Source organism: Elephas maximus, chromosome 12, assembly GCF_024166365.1.
Source record: "Elephas maximus indicus isolate mEleMax1 chromosome 12, mEleMax1 primary haplotype, whole genome shotgun sequence".
In the NCBI taxonomy this organism is placed as follows: domain Eukaryota; kingdom Metazoa; phylum Chordata; class Mammalia; order Proboscidea; family Elephantidae; genus Elephas; species Elephas maximus.
The window spans coordinates 110268702-110288986 of record NC_064830.1 but is presented as its reverse complement, the minus strand read 5'-3'; the positions used below and the strand labels follow the sequence as shown (position 1 = coordinate 110288986).

General features: G+C 45.8%; 1 protein-coding gene across 3 annotated transcripts in view; it reads left to right on the top strand.

Moving 5' to 3' along the window:
• The window catches only part of FKBP6 (FKBP prolyl isomerase family member 6 (inactive)), a 49541-nt gene extending 37233 nt beyond the window's left edge, over positions 1-12308 (top strand). For 2 of the 3 annotated variants that reach the window (XM_049902957.1, XM_049902959.1), the window contains exon 9: positions 10486-12308. In XM_049902957.1, coding sequence (XP_049758914.1) covers positions 10486-10501 — 16 coding nt within the window. In that variant the 3' untranslated portion in view covers positions 10502-12308. The remainder of the gene's footprint in view (positions 1-10485) is intronic. The other variant, XM_049902958.1, reaches the window with a different exon arrangement.
• Positions 12309-20285: the final 7977 nt, after the last annotated feature.

Here is a 20285-nt window from a genome sequence, read left to right as displayed (position 1 = left end):
TATTGGTTTGGTGATTTCCTCTTTGACATTCTCTTTGTTGGTATAGAGGAATCCAACTGATTTTTGTATGTATATCTTGTATCCCGATACTCTGCTAAACTATTAGTTTCAGTAGTTTTCTTGAGGATTCTTTAGGTTTTTCTGTGTATAAGATCATGTCATCTGCAAACAGGGATACCTTTACTACCTCTTTGCCAGTTTGGATGCCCTTTATTTCTTTATCTAGCCTAATAGCTCTGGCTAGGACCTCGAGCACAGTGTCGAATAAGAGTAGTGATAAAGGGCATCCTTGTCTGATTCCTGTTCTTAGGTGGAATGCTTTCAGTTGCTCTCCGTTTAGGATGATGTTGGCTATTGGTTTTATATAAATGTCCTTTATAATGTTAAGGAATTTTCCTTCTATTCCTATTTTGTTGAGAGTTTTTATCATGAATGGGTGTCGGACTTTGCCATTTACCGTGTTTTTGATGAAGGTTTACACAGCAGTTTAGGTTCCCATTCAGCAGTTTCTACACAAGTTGTTCGGTGACATTAGTTACATTCTTCACAATGCTTGAACATTCTCTTTATTTCTGTTCTGGTTGTTCCATTTCCATTCATCTGTTTTAAAGTAATTGTTGACCATTTGGTGTCATATAAGTGATTTTTTTTTTGTAGGAGCACAGTACTTATGGGTGATATTCACATTACCCATCTGTCACGGACTGAATTGTGTCCCCCCAAAGTATCTGTCAACTTGGCTAGGCCATGATTCCTAGTATTGTGTGATTGTACACCTATTTTGCCATCTGATGTTATTTTCCTGTGGTTGTAAATCCTACCTCTGTGATGTTCATGAGATGGGATTAGTGGCAGTTATGTTAATGAGGCAGGACTCGAGCTACAAGATTAGATTGTGCCTTGAGCCAGTCTCTTTTGAGATATAAGAGAAGTGAGCAGAGAGATATGAGGACCTCATGCCACCAAGAAAGCAGCATCAGGAGCAGAAGGCATCCTTTGGACCCAGGGTCCCTGCACCTGAGAAGCTGCTAGACCAAGGAAAGATTGATGACAAGGACTTTCCTTCAGTACTTACAGAGAGAGAAGGCCTTCTCCTGGAGCCGATGCCCTAAGTTTGGACTTCTAGCCTACTAGACTGTGAGAGAATAAAATTCTCATTATTAAAGCCGTGCACTTGAGATGTTTCTGTTACAGCAGCACGAGGTGACTAAGGCACTGTCTTTGACAATTATCGCCATTCTGCTTTTCTTGTTCCCCTATTCCTGCCATCATTTCCCACCCCACGCCACCTTTCTTGGTAGTACTTAAAGTATAAAACTGCTACATGCTTAGACTTTTTTTTTTCTTAATGGTGGAAAGTAAAATTTCCCCAGACCACAGGCCTGCTTGCCAGAGAAAACCATGGTTGATGGTTCATATGTACCTTCTAGGAATTTTTTGTGAATATTCAAGAACGTGGGTATATCTGTAATCTTCCCCACAAATAGAATCATTTATTTTGTACTATAATACATTTTTTAGAATACATTTTGGGTATTTTCTGAGCACGCATATTTTCAAATGACGGGGTAGCATTCCATCCTATGAGGGTATCATAATATTTTTAACAGAGCTAGATAATGTAGATAGATAACATAGTTATTATCACGTGCCTCAGTTTTCTATGATATTTATATAAAGTTGTATCACTGGGTTGTAATCTATGCGTATGTGTATCTTCTACTGAGCTAAGTATTGCGCAATGATCCTTCAAGTAGCTGTACCAATTTATGTCCCTTTTGGTAGTGGCCGAGAGATTTCTGTTCCATAGCTTTGCCATCTTTTCTGTCGTTAAACTTTCTCATCTTTGACAGTTTGGTACATCTGGAATGGGTTTCGTTACTGGAATTAGCATGTCCCTGATCAAGCATCTCTTCACATGTTTAGAGAGTCAGATGTTCTTTTCTGTAAATTGCCTTTTTTCTGCCCATTTTTTAACCAAACACCTTTCTGATTTTGTAATTAATTTTTGATAGTCTTTCAGTCGTTTCACTGGATGTTCCAGCCAGGTGACCATCATCTACAAGTAACGGTGATTTTGTCTTTCCGCGATTGACATCGGTTTTATTCCGAGCCTGCCTAATTGTGTGGGCTAGTACTTCCAGTGTTGTTATGGACGAAATTGTGTCCCCCCACAAAGAATGTGTGTCAGCTTGGCTAGCCCATGATTCCCAGTATTGCACAATTGTCCACAGTTTTGTCATCTGATGTGGTTTTTCTATGTGTTGTAAACCCTACCTCTATGATGTTAATGAGGTGGGATTAGCAGCAGTTATGTTAATGAGGCAAGACTCAGTCTACAAGATTAGGTTGTGTTTTAAATCAATCTCTTTTGAGATATAAAAGAGAAAAGTGAGCAGAGAGACATGGGGACCTCATACCACCAAGAAACAAAAGCCAGGAGAATAGCGTGTCCTTTGGACCCAGGATCCCTGTGCTGAGAAGGTCTTCTCTATTTGGTCCTCATGCTGTTGTTGGCTAATGGTCAGCTCTGATAATCTAGGATGTCTTAGTTCTTTAGTGCTGCTATAACAGAAATAGCACAAATGGGTGGCTTTAACAAACAAATTTATTTATTCACAGTTTAGGAGGCTAGATGTTCAAATTTAGGGCTCCAGATCTGGGGGGAAGGTCTCTTCAGCTTCTGTTTCCTGATTCCTTGGACATTTCACTGTGGCTTGGCATTTATCTCCCTGCATCTCTGCTTGCTTCCTTACTTGTTTAATCTGTTTTACATGTCAAAAGGATTGACTCAAGACACACCCTACACTAATCCTGTCTCATTAACCTGACAAAGACAACCCATTCCCAAATGGGATTATAATCACAGGCATTAAGGTTAGGATTTACAGCACCTTTTGGGGGGGAACACAATTCAATCTATAACATCGGGGGTACAGTATAGTAGTTAGGATTTGTATAGCTCAAGTAACAGAACCCTGGTCCACACTATCATCAGTGCCACACAGCAAGGAAGAGGATTAGTGAGAACAACTCAGGAGCCAAATGACTGTGGTCTGAGGAATAAGTGGAAAGTGAGCAGACCAGACAAGCCCAGGATGCCACTTTCAAGAAACTTGACTCTGAGGGGTGAGGTGGGTATGAGGCTCAGGGGACATGTCAAATGCTGGTTGCGTGACCCCAGCAGAGTAGTGAAGATTTTTTTTATATTTGTATTCACTGTTGTATCCCTAGCTCCTAGAGCTGGCACATAGTAGGCGCTCAGATATTTGTTGACTCAATGGATGTTGAAGCATGTACTATAACTTGATTTTGAAGGGCATTAATGTCTGTTAATATGAAACTTAAAAGTTTACATGGGTATGTATGTACATCTATTGATTTTAACGCTGTCTTGAGTTCCGGGTGTTATATTATCTCTAGGCTTTAGAGTTGACCCATGGATCCAGTTTGGGATGTTTGTAGATACTGATTAACCACCTCTCTGAGCTTGATGTTAATCTGTCTAGCTCCTAGCTCCTCGCTGGCTAGTAAATAGAAGTGTTAAGCAACAGACTTTTGGGGCACCTGTGAAATGCCACAGGTGTCCCTAGCACTGTTAACGGTGGGCCAGTGCCACTCTCTGGGTTGCATTTGAATGGATCACGGACCAGCTTTGTTGTATCTTTAAGCCCATGTTTCTCTATCTGGCCCCCAAGAATTATACTCCTTGAGGACTCTCAGATGAATGTTGTGTTTTCTTCTACTCCAGTGTAAGAGTACATAAAAAGAAACGACATCAGGCTGCCAGAGCCTATTCTTGTTTTTATTTGCTATTTATAGATTGTAATACAAACTCTCATTTTATCTTACTAGAACTAATATTTACATCTGTCAGTGATATCCTCTGAACTGTTACAGTTGCAGCTATTCTGTACACGTGGTTTTCTGTTCCACATGTTTGAGTAAATGCCTTTTTTTTAAATTTGCTTCTACGCTTTCTGCATGGAACCCTGGGTGGTATAGGGATTAAAAGCTTGGCTGACCAAAAGGTCAGCAGTTCAAATCTACCAGCTGCTCCTTGGAAACCCTATGGGCCCATCCTACTCTGTCCTATAGGGTCGCTATTGGTCAGAACTGACTTGACGGCACATAACAACAACAACAATGTGCTTCTGTAACCAGTTTATTAAGGATTCTTAACTCATTGGAGTATGACATGAAAGGTTTTATTTCTTTCAGGGAGCCCCTGGGTAGCACAAACAGTTAAGCACTCAACTGCTAGCTGAAAGGTCTGTGGTTCAAACCCACCCCAAGGCACTGCAGAAGACAGGCCTGGTGATCTGTTTCTGAAAGATCACAGCCTTGAAAATCCTGTGGAGCAGTTGCCATGAGTTGGAATCGACTTGCTGACAAAAAAACAACAGCATTTCTTTAAATGATGACGGCTAGCTGTGCTGTATTGAACCCCTCTTTCCTGCTGGGTAGCAGGTTCCTCAACATTTTGGACAAATTTCATGACTTTCTGGTTACTTCTGGTTTTTAGACCATGTCATTCTAATATTTAAGACCAATCCTGTTGTTTTTAAAACTTCAACTTCACTCCACTCATACTCCTGCTCTCCTCCTGGCTGTGGCTCTGGAGGTTTAACAGGGGAAGGTTCGGCTCTTTACTCCGCCCCCTCTTCTCTTTTCTAGGCGCTAGTTCTTTTGGGGAGCCCTGGTGGTTTTTTGGTTTAGTTCTTTTGGTGTGTTGGTGTAGGAAGAAGGAGGGGGAAAGGGCACCCTCTCTTTACTTAATTAGATAAAATCGCATTTTTCTCTTGGTCAAAACTGCTTCTCTGGCCATGCTGACCAGCTATCCGTTGCCACATTCCGTGTGGCATGTAAATGCTCACCCTCTTGGGTTGTGTGAATGGACTCTTCAGAGAACCATGGAGGGAGTGCCATTGCCTGGCTCACAGCTGTCCTGGGGGAGCAGCAGGTATTGGCAAGGTGGTTGTGGCCTGGCAGCCTTCTATGTTAACCCGTATCTCTTACCATGTAAGATAGCTTACTATTTGTTTTTACTTCTGTCCTCCTTGTCTTTTCATGTCCTTGGATATTTGTTCATTTGTTGGAATTATTATTGATCTGTATGGTCTTGGAATATTCAAGATACTAAACTGTTCCTACTTTATTTATTGTGAGCATTCCCCCTTGTACTGTGACTGTTTCCCTTGTAATTTATTCCTTTTCCCCCATAGGTTACTTAGAAGTGTGTTGTTTAATTTCTAAATATTTGAGATTTTCCAGATTTTCTCATTCCAAAGGACATAATCTGTATGATTTCAGTCCTTTTTAATTTTTGAGATTTGTTTTATGGCCCAACATGTCATCTATCTTGGTGATTTTTCTATGGGTACTTAAAAATGTATATTCTATATTTGTTAGCTATGGCATTTTGTAAATGTCACTTAGGTTAAGGTGGTTGATAATTGTTAAAGTTGCCTGTATCCTTACTGATTTTCTGTCTGTTTGTGCTCAGCGTTCTTGAGAGAGGAGTATTGAAATTTCCAACTGTAATTGTGGTTTTGCCAGTTTCTCCCTTCAATTCTGTTAGTTTTTCCTTCATGAATTTTGAAGTGCTATTATTATTAGGTGCATGCACGTTTAAGATTGCTATGTCTTCCTGATTAATTGACCCTTTTATAAAATATCTTTAATTCTAGTTATATTAGTGTCCTAAAATCTACTTTGGTATTAATATAGTCACTCCAGTTTTTTGTGATTATTGTTTTCATGGTATATGTGGTGAAATGAGTTCCTTTATGTGGCATTTTTTCTTGGTTGTCTGGAAAAACTGCTTGAGAGGTTTTTCCCCTAAGCCCTGAGGGTTACCTTTGCCCTAGTTTTCTATCCCAGAGAGTTTATTATTTTTGTCCAGGTTAACTGACATTTCCTGGGTAAGCTGTAAACAACTTGTAGTTTGATGCTTTTTGTTTGGCCCTGGGCTGCAGCCTGCCCTGTAACGGGTATGTCCCTTGCTAATATGAGAATCTCTGCCTTTTTAATTGGAGTGTTTAGCCATTTATATTTAATGTAAGTATTGATATGGTTACATTTAAGTCTACCATTGTTTTCCATTTGTCTACATTTGTCTTGTTGTTTTGTGGATTGAGTATATTTTTTCTATTCCATTTTACTTCTTCTATTGTTTCCTAGTTTTACCATCTTGTTTTTATTTTTTATTGGTTGCTCTAGCATTTACAATAAGCAACTTATCACAGTCTAACATCAAACAATGTTATATTACTTTTTGTATAACATAAAAACCTTACTTCATTTTTTATACTTCAGTATTATACTTCATTTCCCCCATTCTGTTTGTCTTTTGAGATGTAATAACCTACCCCCAAATTTAGTGGCTTAAAACAACAAACATTTAATTATATCTCATTTTTCTTAGGGTAGAAATTTGTACAGGACTCAGCTGGGTGATTTTTCTGCTCCACATGGTATTAACTGAGGTTACTTGGCAGTAACTGACAGATAGGCTAGTCTGGGGATGTCAGGACAGCTTCACCCACATCTTGGCACCTTGGCAGTGATGGGGAAGTCTGGGCTTAGCTAGGACTATCAACTGGAGCTACACGTGGCCTCTCCAGTGTAATGGTCTTAGAGTAGTTGGACTTACATGGCAGCTCAAGTCTGTGGTTGAGGGATAAATGGGAAGCGAGCAGTGTGGCGAAAGAGAAGAGTGAAAGCTGCCAGCCTCCTAATGCCCAGACCAGGAAACTGGCACAGACGGTATCATCACTTCTGCCTTCGTTATTGGGCAAAGCAGTCAGAGAGCCTTCCCAGATTAAAGGGTGGTCCCCCTGCCTCTCTTCTTATGCCCGTGCAGTCTGTCTTCCACAAGGCAGCTAGAATGATCCTTTTTAAAAAATGTCATTTCTTTATACAGAACCTCCAATGGCTTCCCGTTGCACTTGGAGTAAAATCTAAAGTCTTTCTTATGGCCTACACGGCCTGTATAATTTGCCCCCTTGCTGCTGTTCTGATCTCATTTCCTGTCTTCACCTCGTGAGCCACACTGCCTTCCTTGATGTTCCTCAGACGTTCCAATCGTGCGCCTGCCTCTTGGCCTTTGCGTTGACATCAGCAGCCTGGAAAGCTCTCCTCCTGGCCATTCACAGAGCTCACTCTGCTTAAATGGCCCCTCAGAGAGGTCGTTCCTGGGAACTTTACGTTAAATAGCAACTCATGACATTCTGCAACCCCATATTCTGCTCGTTTTCCTTCACAGCACGTATTTATATTTATTTGCTTATTCATCTGTTCATCCCACTAAAAAGAGCCCCGTAAGGATGGTGGCTTTGATGTCCACCCGCTGAATCTCACTAGGTCGCTGAAACCAAAAAACTGAGCCAGTTGCCGTTGAGTGACTCATAGTGACCTTATAGGACAGAGTAGAGCTGCCCCATAGGGTTTCCTAGGAGCGCCTGGTGGATTCGAACTGCTGACCTTTTGTTTAGCAGTCGTAGCCCTCAACCACTACGCCACCAGGGTTTCCACAAGGTTACTAGGGCCATCAAAACCAAAAAAACCAAACCAATTGCCGTCAAGTCAATTCCAACTCATAGTGACCCTAGAGGACAGAGTAGAACTGCCCCATGGGGTTTCCAAGGAGCAACTGGTGGATTCGTACTTTCGACCTTTTGGCTAGCACCCATAGCTCTTAACCAGTGAGCTACCAGAGCTCCACTACTAGGGCCCTTGTTGTTAGGTGCCGTTGAGTCGGTTCCGACTCATAGCGACCCTGTAGCACAACAGAACGGAACACTGCCCTGTCCTGCGCCATCCTTACAATCGTTGTTATGCTTGGGCTCATTGTTGCAGCCACTGTGTCAGTCCACCTCGCTGAGGGTCTTCCTCTTTTCTGCTGACCCTGCACTCTACCATGCATGATGGCCTTCTCCAGGGACTGATCCCTCCTGACAACATGTCCAAAGTATGTAAGATGCAGTCTTGCCATCCTTGCTTCTAAGGAGCATTTCTTCCAAGACAGATTTGTTTGTTCTTTTGGCAGTCCGTGGTATATTCAATATTCTTTGCCATAAATATGGGAATAGGTATAAATGTGGATCTTTTCCAGTCAGCTGGCCAGGAAGCTGTCTTCCATATTTCTTGGCATAGACGAGTGAGCACCTCTAGCCCTGCATCTGTTGAAGCATCTCAATTGATATTCCGTCAGTTCCTGGAGGCTTGTTTTTTGCCAATGCCTTCAGAGCAGGTTGGGCTTCTTCCTTCAGTACCATTGGTTCCTGATCATACGCTTCCTCTTGAAATGATTGAACATCGACTAATTCTTTTTGGTATAACGGTTCTTTCCATCTTCTTTTGATGCTTCCTGCATCATTTCAGTCTACTTCTAAAAAGCATTAGCTGATGAAAACCTTATGAATAGCCACAGAACTGAGGCCATAGTTTTCTATAAGTTGTTGTAAAGGCCCGTCAACAAAGGCTTAACATGTACTATAGCTTAGCCAGCAGAATACCACGGTATTTATAGCACCAAAAAAGCACTACTAATACTAGATTTAAATGAGAAGCAAGATGACTGACTTGAGAAAGCTCTAGATTTCTCCACCCCCTCTGCACTGTGCCCACCTGCTGCTGCTGCCCAAGAAGAAGTGATGTCACAGGGCAGGTTTGTTCTTTTCACCTCAGAGATTGCACTTCTGCAAGAAGGGAGTGCGGCAGGTATTCTTACTACAGAGCCCCCATAACATGGCCAGAAAGCTGGTCACACCTATAGGTACACCAGTGTTGAGAAGGCATATGCAGAGAGAGTCCCCTCTGTGTATAACCACTTACATGAAGCTAGTACCAGGTTTGGCTCCTGGGGAGTTAAAATTGGGGAGGAGGGGTGGTGGGCAGGCAATAACTGCAGAACTATACATAGGTTTTTTTTTTTTTTTTTTTTTTTTTTTTTTCACTCTTTATTTATTTATTTTTTGTTGTTGTAAATATATCTATCACACAACTTTGGTCAATTCAACTTTTTACAGGTGTACAAGTTACTGACATCAATTACAATAATTGGCTGTGCAACCCTACCCTCAATCAATGTGATTTTCCCATCACCTTTAATCCTCCTATTCCCCCTCCTTCTTGCCCCTGGTAACCACTAATAAAATTTGGCCTCTACATTTGCCTTTTCTTGTCCTTTTATGTAAGTGAGGTCATAAGTATTTGTCCCTTTGTGATTGACTTATTTCACTCAGCATCTTGTCTTCAAGCTCCATCCACATTATGACATGTGCCAAGACTTTGTTTCTTCTGCTGGCTGGGTAGTGTTCCATTGTGTGTATATACCATGAATTTTGTTTATCCATTCAGCTGTTGGTGGGTACATAGGTTTTTTAATAGCTCTTGATTATGTACCTTCCTTCAGAGAACTTTCACTTGTGCTCTTAGAACACCTCAGTGAAGTATATGTTATCGTATTTTATAGATGAAACCCAGGACTATGACTTGCCCAGGATCACACAGCTGGAAATATGTGTTCACCAAGCCAGGTCGTCTACTTGTAGATAAGCTACCATACTGTCTCCACCATCAGCACACATGTCAGTTATCTGTCTGGTGGTATAAAGCCAGTTATGGGAAGGGCCCCCAAACTGTACTGTAGAGCCACATGTGAAAGTGTTTGTCCAGGTACCTCCCTCAGCGACACCTTGAGAGGCCTGAGTTGCTCCGGTATTTGTAACAGGTTTGTAGTATTCCACTGAGAAGAAGCTGCGTAGATAGGGGTGTTTGTAGCGGGTTTGTAGTGTCCCACTGAGAAGGAGCTGCGTAGATGGGGGTGTTTGTAGCAGGTTTGTAGTATTCCACCGAGAAGAACCTGCGTAGATGGGGTGTTTGTAACAGGTTTGTAGTGTCCCACTGAGAAGAAGCAGCGTAGATGAGGGTGTTTTTCATGTCTTTTATGGTTAAGGAAGTGTCATTCCTTGTGGAACAGTTGAGAAAGGCTAATGGAAAAGCTCTGTGTGCACTTGAAATGGTTTGTTTATTTGGGGACCTCATCTGAAAAATGAGGAAGCTGAAATAAATAACCTCTTAGAATCCTTCTATATGTGTACATATATATACATATATATATATAATTGGGTTTTTGATGAAACTTACACAGCGAGTTAGATTCACATTTGACAATTTCCACGCAAATTGTTCAGTGACAGTAGTTACATTTATCACATTTATCACAATGCTTCAACATCCTCTTTAATTGTGTTGTTCCCTTTCCAGTACTCTAGTTTCCCTGCCTCTTATCTTCTCATCTTTGCTTCTGAAAAATTGTTGAACTTTTGGTCTCATACTGATGGTTTTTAAGTAGGGCACTATGATGCAATGAATGACTTAAAATAGCACTTCTCGCCATGGTCTTTGTGACTCATGCACAGTGATTGAGTGGGACCTTGCAAATAAGGCGTATGGAACCCTAACGAAGGGTTTGGTCAGTTTTGCCATCCCATAGGCGAGAGGAGAGGATCTTACCACCATCAAGAAAGAAGAGCCAGGAGTGGAGCACATCCTTTGGACCCAGGCCAGAGTGAGACCTGCCTGTGGGCAAGGCTGGGAAGAGGTTATCCTGATTCTGAACTGTAACTGTTACTTCCCTAACAAACCCCATAACTGTGAGTATGGTCTGCGAGTTGTATGTGGCCATTGCAATGAATGATCAAATTCAATACAGAAGTAGAGAGTGACTTGAGAGGGAAGGCTGATACCCTAGTTACCTAGTGCTGCTGTAACAGAAATACCACAGCGGATGACTTTAACAAAGAGAAGTTTATTCTTTCACAGTCTACTAGGCTAGAAGTTCGAATTCAGGGCATCAGCTCCAGGGGAAGGCTTTCTCTCTCTGTCGGCTCTGGGTCGTCAATCTTGCCCGGTTGAGGAGCTTCTCAGCGCAGGGACCCCGAGTCCAAAGGATGCGCTTTGCCCCCAGTGCTTCTTTTTTGGTGGCGTGTGGTCCTGGGGTCTCTTTTATATTTCAGAAGAGACTGATGTAAAACACAGTCTAACCTCGTAGATCTCATCAACATAACTACTGATAATTCATCTCATTAACATCATAGTGATAGGATTTACAACACATAGGAAAATCACATCAGATGACAGAATGATGGACAATGACACAATACTGGGAATCATGAACTAGCCAAGTTGACATATATTTTTGGGAGACACAGTTCAGTCCATGACAGTTGGTGGCAGAATTGGTAAAGAGATTGGAGGGTGGAGGCATATGTAACCCCAGCCTCATGGAATCAGCCTTGGGCTGTTGATCGTGATTCTTCACCCTCGTGGAGTTACAGGGGGTCAGACGCCCCTGCCACACCATTTTTATAGGCACCAATCTTGCAGGTAACATCCTTTATTTTGTATGCCACTCTGCCCTTTCACTAAAAAGTGATCCCAGGAAATAGACTTGGTTCTAGGTTTAAGGAATGTCTCAGGGCAGTAGTCTCAGAGGGTGCTCTGTTCTCTACTATTCAAATTTGTCTGGCCTTTTTTTTTTTTTTTAATAAGAATTTGAGTTCTGCTCTGTATTTTCCTAGAATCCTTTCTATTCTGACTCTCTGAGACCATGTCCTGTATTCTTGATTTGAAGTTTGAAAGCTACCATTTCAGTGGGTGGCAGCTTTCCGACCCTGGCACCGTGGCTGCTCCGGCTTCGTGCCTGCTGCCTCCATGGGTGTGGCTGTGGCTGCTTAGCAGCAGCCTCAGATCACGATGGACTAAGGAGTTTTGTTGTGTTTCTCACTGCTGTGTTTGATCCCTAGGTCCTTCAGCTAACGACAGGCAAGAGAAGTGAAGCTGCCAGAGCCTTCCATGTTAGGGGGGCTTTGGGAGAGAATGCCCCAGGGCGAGCAAGCTCTGTTGCAGGGACATCCTTGGAAGAGGGGCCGGAATTTCCCAGCCTGACCGTTGCCTCATCTCTGACTCCGTGACGATGATGCTGCTGAAGTTTGTTTTCACAGGGGCTGTTTTCTGTTTCACATTTTCATACTTGAGACTAGAGTAGGGGAGAGTGTAGCTACTGAGTAGACAATTGATATTTTTTAAAGGCAGTTTCTTGTCCCACCCCCCGCCCCCCGCCCCCCTCTTAAATGGAATTAGTCCTTGGCTTTTCTTCTAGCCCCAACCCCTCTTCCGGCTGCCAATGTCCCTGAATAAATGCACATAGAGATTGCTTTGTATATTTTATAGAGTCCTCTGTTTTGAAGAGAGAGAATTATATTACAGCTGTTTTTGTTGTAAATAAAACACTCCCTTGTCCTAGCAAGATCTAGTACACATTGTGTGAATTCAATTAAAGCTCTAAAGTCAGCAGTAGGTGGGCAGAGGGACAGCCATTTGTGAAGACCAGATGGGTCAGCAAGAGCGAGAGCCGGGTTTGTTCTCTGGAACCTGAGCAATTCTTCTCAATTTACCTGATGACATAATGCCCCTTCACTAGGATGGACGGTCCCGCTGAACCTGCAACACAAGTTAATTGGAAACCTCAGAGGTGGTCTCGCTCACTCCTGGGACCCTGCCCGACACAGGCCTCCCCAGGCTGGGGTCTGACTCCACAGCCTTGGTGCCTCAGCCGTGCGTTTAGAGCACCTTCTGGCACTGAGGTTGGGGCGCTCCTCCTCCTGGGCGCCAACCCCAGTGGTCTGCCCCCTTCTGTGGTCTGCCCCCTTCTGTGGTCTGCCCCCTTCTGTGGTCTGCCCCGCAGCTGTGCCTGCCTGTCAGCACCTAAACGTGCCCACTCTTCCCCACACACCCACAGTGCCCCTGGATCCTCTTATAAACCCCGTGCCCTCTCTCCTTAACCTCCCTGACCCTCGTCTTCCTTCTTGGCCAGCCTTCTTTAAGGGTGTTGTCCACACAAGCTTTCTCTTCCTCTCTGTCCTTGCCGCCATCTTACGCAGACTTGCTTGGGGCGGCCTAAGCCAGTTGGCATTTGTGTGTCCTTTTGTACTTGGCTTTTCCGGAGCATTTGTTACTTTGAAATGTCCTCCTTCCTAAGACACTATGGTCTCTGAATTTCCAAGCTTCCAGGCTCTTAGATTTCCTCCTACCTCTCTGGCCACCCTTTGGTTTCCTGTCTTCATTGCTCTCCCCTCTTACCCCTTGGGCAACACTTTAGAGCATTTCAAATATAAGTCAGACAATCAGTGGCCAAGGGCTGTGACAGGTGACCCAACCAGATCATGGGCCATGCTGGAGGAGTGAGTGTGTTGACTCTGGAGGCCCCTTCAGCTCCACACTTTCTTACAGAATCAACTTAGCAAACACCAAGGCCTTCTGGGCTGGCTGGGCCCTGCCTCTGACTGGGAAAGGAGGGGTGGAGTGGTGCTGCTGGGGACCAGGGCCAGAAAGGCCTTCCTTGGAGACTCCTGTGTGCGTTTTCCAAACGTGTGGGGTGGTCTGTGTCCTCAGAGTAGTGGTTTTCTCTAGAAGCCATGAAAACCTTGGCTGATGGTTCCAAAATCTGTACCTCCAAATCACATGATGGCCTGGGCTCACTTGGGATCAGGGCCCCTCAGTCCTTCCAGATTCAGGAGGACCCAGACCCAAACCATTGCCTCACCCCTACCCCCACTCCGTCAGCCTGCCCTGCTGAGCCCTATTTGGGTGGCTGGCAAGGTCATCCACCCAACTGCTATCTGTCCCTCCCCCTGTTTGACCTTCTCCAATGTGGGCATGTAGCCAAAACAGCCTTTTTAAAAGTCAGCCCTGCCATCCTTAGTGGTACTTGGGTCGCCTTCACGATTGGGCCTGCGTCGACCTCCTCTCTCAGTTCCTACCACAACTCCCCGTCCTCAGCCCTGCCCGCGACAACACATGCATACACACACAGCTCCCTGAAGGGGTGGGAGCTGACGGTGAATGTCCACTCACTGCCCACACGTTGTTGGGCCCCCCCCCCTTCCAGGCTTTATCTTGGAGGAGAGTTTTGGAAAGTGAACCTGCCCCCAAGGCTTCTCCACTCCCGTGCGGTTCCCCCCTCGCAGCCCAAGCCACAGTTTCTAACTGCAGCTTGGCCTGACTGCTCCACGGTTTGAATTTGGCGTGGAATTCCAAGCTTGCGCAAACCAGGATCTTGGCGCATGCACAATACCCGAGGAGCTGTGGCCCTGAACTTGACCCCGACTTGAACATCCCCAGAGAGGAAGATATTTTCCAGCACACCACGTGCCTGAGCCCATTTGTAAAGCGAAAAGTCCCGCCCTTTGCATCATGACCCAGCACCTGGATTTCCAAATTTGGGCATAGGAGGGCTCTGGGGTTTTTGATTTTGGGCGCCAATCCCTGGCCCCTGGGGACTCCGAGACATAAAAGCTCCCAGCTCCCCTGGGGCAGGGAGCATGTGATCTTTCGGCTGCTAGGCCCCACATGATATCCACTCTCTGTTCCCCTTGCAGCTGGTGGTAAGGCATCAGTCTTACTTTGATCCGCTAATAGGACAGGACAAGAACCCATGTTACATTACAAAAAAACTGTAGCAGAGGAGTGGCACGATGAGACTGACATTTCAGGAAGATTTTTCTGGGGAAGGCAGTTTGAAAATATTGAAAGTTTAAGATATATACTCCTGAACCCAGCAGTTCCTACTTTTGGGACTTTGTCCTTAAAGGCATTTGTACTTATGGACTAAAAGAATGTTCACTGCACCATTGTTTAAGTATGTATGGGAAAATTGAAAACTGTAAGTGCTCCAATAGCAGGGTGACGAGAGAATTCAGAGAAAAGCTTTCCTTATCTAGCCATGTCATGCTTTGTAGCTTTTAAAGAATAAAGTAGAACGTGGACAATAACACATGAAGTCTGGAGGCACTTCTGTGCATAGATGAAGGACTGGGAGAATATGCTCCAAACTTAACAGCGGCCCCTTCTGGGGAGCCCAGTGCTTCTAGGTGGTTTGAGATGTGTTCATGTATTACCGGTGTCCTAACATTAAAAGGAGGATTATACTGGCTGCAGTGAGGACTGCAGAGGAAGAATGGCAGGGATGGGTCACTGCAGCCTGCAGTAATACAGTGTGTGTTCTCTGCAGCGCAGCCTGTCCCAGGGCTCATGCTGGTTGGTACGTGTGACGAGCACTCTGAAGACAAGCTGGCCACCACCTTACGGACCACACATGTGTGTCCAAATGGGGCGATGGGGGCTTCTGTTTGGGCCAGGGAGATAACCTAGGAACCCAGCTTGCATGTTGGTGATCTCCAAAAAAAACAGCCTCTGACAGGGCTCCCTACTCAGTGGGCAGCACGCGACAACTCAAGTGGATTTCGGGTGGCACTGGCCTTGTCTTGCTGTGTCACAGTTTGCTCGCAGTAAACCACTTTTCACCTGAGATGGGTTTGGGGGTTTTGGTCCTCCCTTGCTAGCCTTGGTCATGGCACATTGTCACCACCACCTGTGCAGGGCCCTCCAATTTCATTCCCCACTTATTTGTTCCCGTTTGTCCCCATACCCTCTCCCATAGGCAACTGTGTTCATGTGTTTTGTGTGTACCTTTCTGCTTGAATGTGTTCTCGAAAACTGTATACGTTGTGGGGTGTATTGGCCCAGCCTCCTGAGATATCTCGGATAGCTTGGTCAGGGTAATGACAACTGCCGCAGGCAGGGGCCTGGGCTCACTTTCTCACAACAACACTGAGGTGAGTGGTAGCACCTTCACTTAACGAGGAAGAAAAAAGCTTGCTTAGAGAGGTCATGAAGCTTACCCCAATTCACCCACTGTTTGCTGTTAGAGCCAGGACTTAATCCCCACTTTTCCTGGCTCTCTGCCTGGCCTGGGATCACAGTGGGACTGCATTTGGTCAGGGCCTCGGCTTCTCAAAGGGCTTTGTCGTCATTGCCACAGTCAGGTGCACCGCCCCTCCTGGAGGCGCTTTCCTTTCCTTACACCAACCTATGCCCTCCCTCTTCCCTTGGAATCGCCATCAGCATCTACAAGGCTTAAAGGCTGAAACAAAACCTGAGAGAAAACGAAAGACTTGCCCAGGATCACACAGTTAGAGCTGAGGTAGAACCTGGCTTCTCACGAAGCACACTGGAACTTGAGGTGGTCAGGGACTTCTCTCTCCCCATCTCAGGCTGGTTGTGTCTTCTGAAGACGATTGGAGCCTCTCTTTTCCCTGTCAACAAGGCCCAGGAGGCTCTGGCTGACTTTTACTAAGCAAACCAGGCGATAGGTGGCGACATACCCCCAGTTTATGCTTTCTGGGCAAGCCTAAACCAAACCAAACCTGTTGCTGTTGAGTCCATTAGCAACTCATAGGTTTTCCAAGGCAAGCCTGGTGGCCCTAAAACCCAAACCAAACCCATTGCCATCGAGTCAATTTCAACTCATAGTCCACCCTATAGGACAGAGTAGAACTCTGCCCCACAGGGTTTCCAAGGAGTGGTTGGTGGATTCAAACTGCCGACCTTTTGGTTAGCAGCCAAGCTCTTAACCACTGTGCTACCAGGGCTCCTTAAAAAAAAAAAAAAACATTGCCATCGAGTCAATTCTGACTCAGCAACCCTGTAGGACAGGATAGAACTGCCCCCACAGAGTTTCCGAGGAGCACCTGGTGGATTCAAACTGCTGACCTTTTGGTTAGCAGCTATAGCATTTCACGCCTACCCCACCACAATAAGTGGCCAGGACTTCAAGTGCAAGATAGCTGTCTTTTATGGGAGGTAGTGATGACCCTTGCCTCTCTGCCACCCAACTGCTGAACAGTGTGACCACAGGCACCCAGTGCTGGGTGTTGGGGACCCAGTTGAAAGCCTGACCCTTGCCCTCGAAGAGTAGGGAAAAGCAACATGGCGCAGGCAGTCCCGCATACCCAGCAGAGGGGCAGGAAGGACTTTGCAGGGAGGTGAATAAGCAGTGTTTTCAACATGGGGTCTGAAGGAATTGTTTCAGACAGAGCAAGAGGCAGGAGCAGAGGCACAGAGCATTAGCCAGCCTGGCACACTCGAGGATGTGATAAGTCTGTCCGTGTGGCCAGCACGTGGACAGACGGCCAGGTCCCAGAAGGTGGGATGGGTTGGGCCAAGAAGTCTGGACTCCCTCCTGTCCAAAGAGGGGAGTCACTGAAAGCTCTTCTACAGGTGCAAACACCCCTGTCATTGTTGTTAGGTGCCGTGGAGTCGGTGCCGACTCATAGCGACCCTATGTACAACAGAACGAAACACTGCCCTGTCCTACACCATCCTCATAACTGTTAATGCTTGAGCCCATTGTTGCAGCCACTGTGTCAGTCTATCTTGTTGAGGGTCCTCTGCTTTACCAAGCATGAGGTCCTTCTCTAGGGACTGATCCCTCCTGATAACACGTCCAAAGTATGTGAGACGTAGTCTCGCCATCCTTGCTTCTAAGGAGCATTCTGGTTGTACTTCTTCTAAGACAGATTTGTTCGTTCTTTTGGCAGTCCATGGTATATTCAATATTCTTTGCCAACACCACAATCCAAAGGCGTCAATTCTTTCTTTGGTCTTCCTTATTCATTGTTCAGCTTTCACATGCATATGAGGCGATTGAAAATGCCATGGCTTGGGTCAGGCGCACCTTAGTCTTCAAGGTGACATCTTTGCTTTTCAACACTTTAAAGAGGAGCCCTGGTGGTGCAGTGATTAAAAGCTCGCCTGCTAACCAGAATGTCAGCAGTTAGAATCCACCAACCGTTCCTTGAAAACCCTATGGTGCAGTCTACTCTGTCCTATAGGGTTGCTGTGAGTTGGAATCAACTCGAGGGCAACGGGCTTGGAAACAGCCCTGGAGACTGCTTATCCCTTCACGGGCTGGCTGGTGGGAATGGCTGAGCACTTAGCACCTTCTCTGTCCTGATTTGGTAAGAAGCTTACTAATTGCTTTGGTCAACTGAGTCCTGACAATAATGGTGAGCAGTCAGACTTAATCCAAAGCATGGGTAAAACAAAAATGTGCGTGTGTGAGAGAAGTACTCTAGAAAAAGAGGCAGAAGTGCCAACAGATAAATAGCAATACAGTATGATAAAAATATCGTAATAAGCCCAAGAACTTTTTTTTCTTACAAATGTGATATTCTTAATTCACAGCCCTTCAAACTAAAAGTGCAGTCTAGGGGTGGAGAAAGGACTTGAGGGCCATGGACCTGCTGAGCTGGCCCTCACCACTCACATCCACATAGAGCTGCCCTTCTAAGGTGAAGAAAGGCCCAGTCAATTCACCATCCAAAAAGGGGAAGAAGTTAGGGGGTGATTGTGGGCTTTGTAGCTGCCCTTGGAGAAATCCTGGAAAACGAATAATGCCAGGAGACAGACTCTGGACAAATGTCACTCTGGAAAAGGGGCCACACAGGGTCCCAAAAGGAGCCCCAGACTTATTCGTGCCAAGTGACTGGGCATGTGAACTTGCCTCAGGGTCTGTGTGCTGACGCCATGTTGGCCTGCCAGGATCAGGCTGTTCCCACATGGTGGTGGTTCACTCAGCGCTGGGTGCACAGTGCTGCTCATTACGTGCTAGCTGAGTCTGAATCCAGATTGCTGATGCCAAAGACCATGCTGGTTGCTAACAACATCCTGAGGTAAGTTACGAGAGGGGGAGTTAAGTGCAGATAGCCAGTGTCTGTTCCTGAAGGATAGGCTTGCCAGAGTCACTTTTGCTTATTTTCATGGAAGGACTCCTAGGTAGTAGTGCAGGAGAGTGCCACACATACAGAGGGTACCTCGACATCCTCGGCGCCCGGAGAACGGAAGTCCTCCCCTGAATCTGCTGCTGCTCCTGCCTTCACAAACGGCCCCACCCACAGCCCAGGCACCTGAGCCAGACACCCGGTGTCCTGCTGCCCTCCCTCCCCTTACCCCTCCTCTTCACGCCTCTGCCCCAGCCCGGATCAGACACTAATGACAGCTCACCTTGGTCACTGCGACACCCTCCTGCACCAGCTTAGCACCTTCCGTAGCTCCCAGTGGTCTTTGGGATAAAGTTCAAACTCTAATTTAGCACAGAAGACCCAAGGTTCTCCGGTGCCTGCCCCCCTCCAGCTGCCCTCTGTCAGGCTCTGGTTCCTAAATGTTCAGCCAACCCCTCCTTATCCCTTCGTGTGCTGCTCTCCCTAACCCGACTGCATTTCCACGCCTTCCCCAAAATCTAGCTTGAGGCAGGATCCTGAGGCTGAGTCCCCCGACCCCTGTCAGCCTAGAGTGGCAGGACCTAGGGGTAAACATGTGTCCCCAACTAACTACCAGCTACCCCAACAATCGTGAAAAGGGGCCACTCAGCACAAGAACGATTTTTTCTGTCCTGGGAATGACCTCAGTTCTAGCAAATTAAACCACAAAATGTTCCTCTTTGCTTGATATTAAAATTTTCCCTTCTTAGGTTTTAAAAAGTCACTTTCTTTATACACATGCCAAAGGCAGAAGGTAGTTAAAAATAAATGCATAAATCTGGAGAGAAAAGAGAAACTTAGCTTGAGCTCCACCTCTTCCAGCCAGCCTTCCTTGACCACCCGCCTCTAAGATGCCAGCCCCCCCCCCGCGTGTCTCCTGTCACCCCGTGGCAAGTCCTGACGGTCTGGCTGGACTTCCCCCAAGGCTGTGCACCTCTCAAGGGCAGGGGCTATGCTTGACTTGACTTTGAATCCCCAACACACTGCTGAGAGGCAGGAGACCCTGCTTGTTGAGTGAATAAATGGATCTCAACAAGGCTTTTTGTCCACCTACCTCATGAAATCCTCACTGGCAAGAGAGAATGAAAACGCAGGATAGACAGCTTGGAAACGTGTTGAACGAGGCCTGTATGAGTCTGTCATGCCGAGGAAATCTGCCCCAAGGACCCTTGAAGTAAAAGAAAAAAGACAAACCCAGGAGGTGACTGACTGTGAGCTCAGTATGAGCCTTGAGGTGCTGCCAAAAGGGATGGGGTGGGTGCTGGAGGGGGCAGGCTGGGAGACAGGCCCACCAAGGAAGCTGGGGCCTGTGGCTTGAGCCAGGTCACTCAGCTACAGGACCACAGGCAGGTCTCCAGGCAGACTGTGCAGAGGGCACGTGGGCAAAGTCAGCCTTCTGTGCCTTGGTTTCCTCGTCTGTCACAATGGGTGTTGTGAGAGCTCTGGGCCACAACAGGTGAAAACTAGTGGACTGGACATGCAGTGAGCATTTAAACCTAGCTTTTTTTTTTTTTTTTGAATAGTTGTTGGAACAACTGGAGTTGACTGGGGGTCTGAAGACCACAGCAAGTCAGCCACATCTTCTCACGGCCCTAACCAGCTCAGCACAGAGATGTA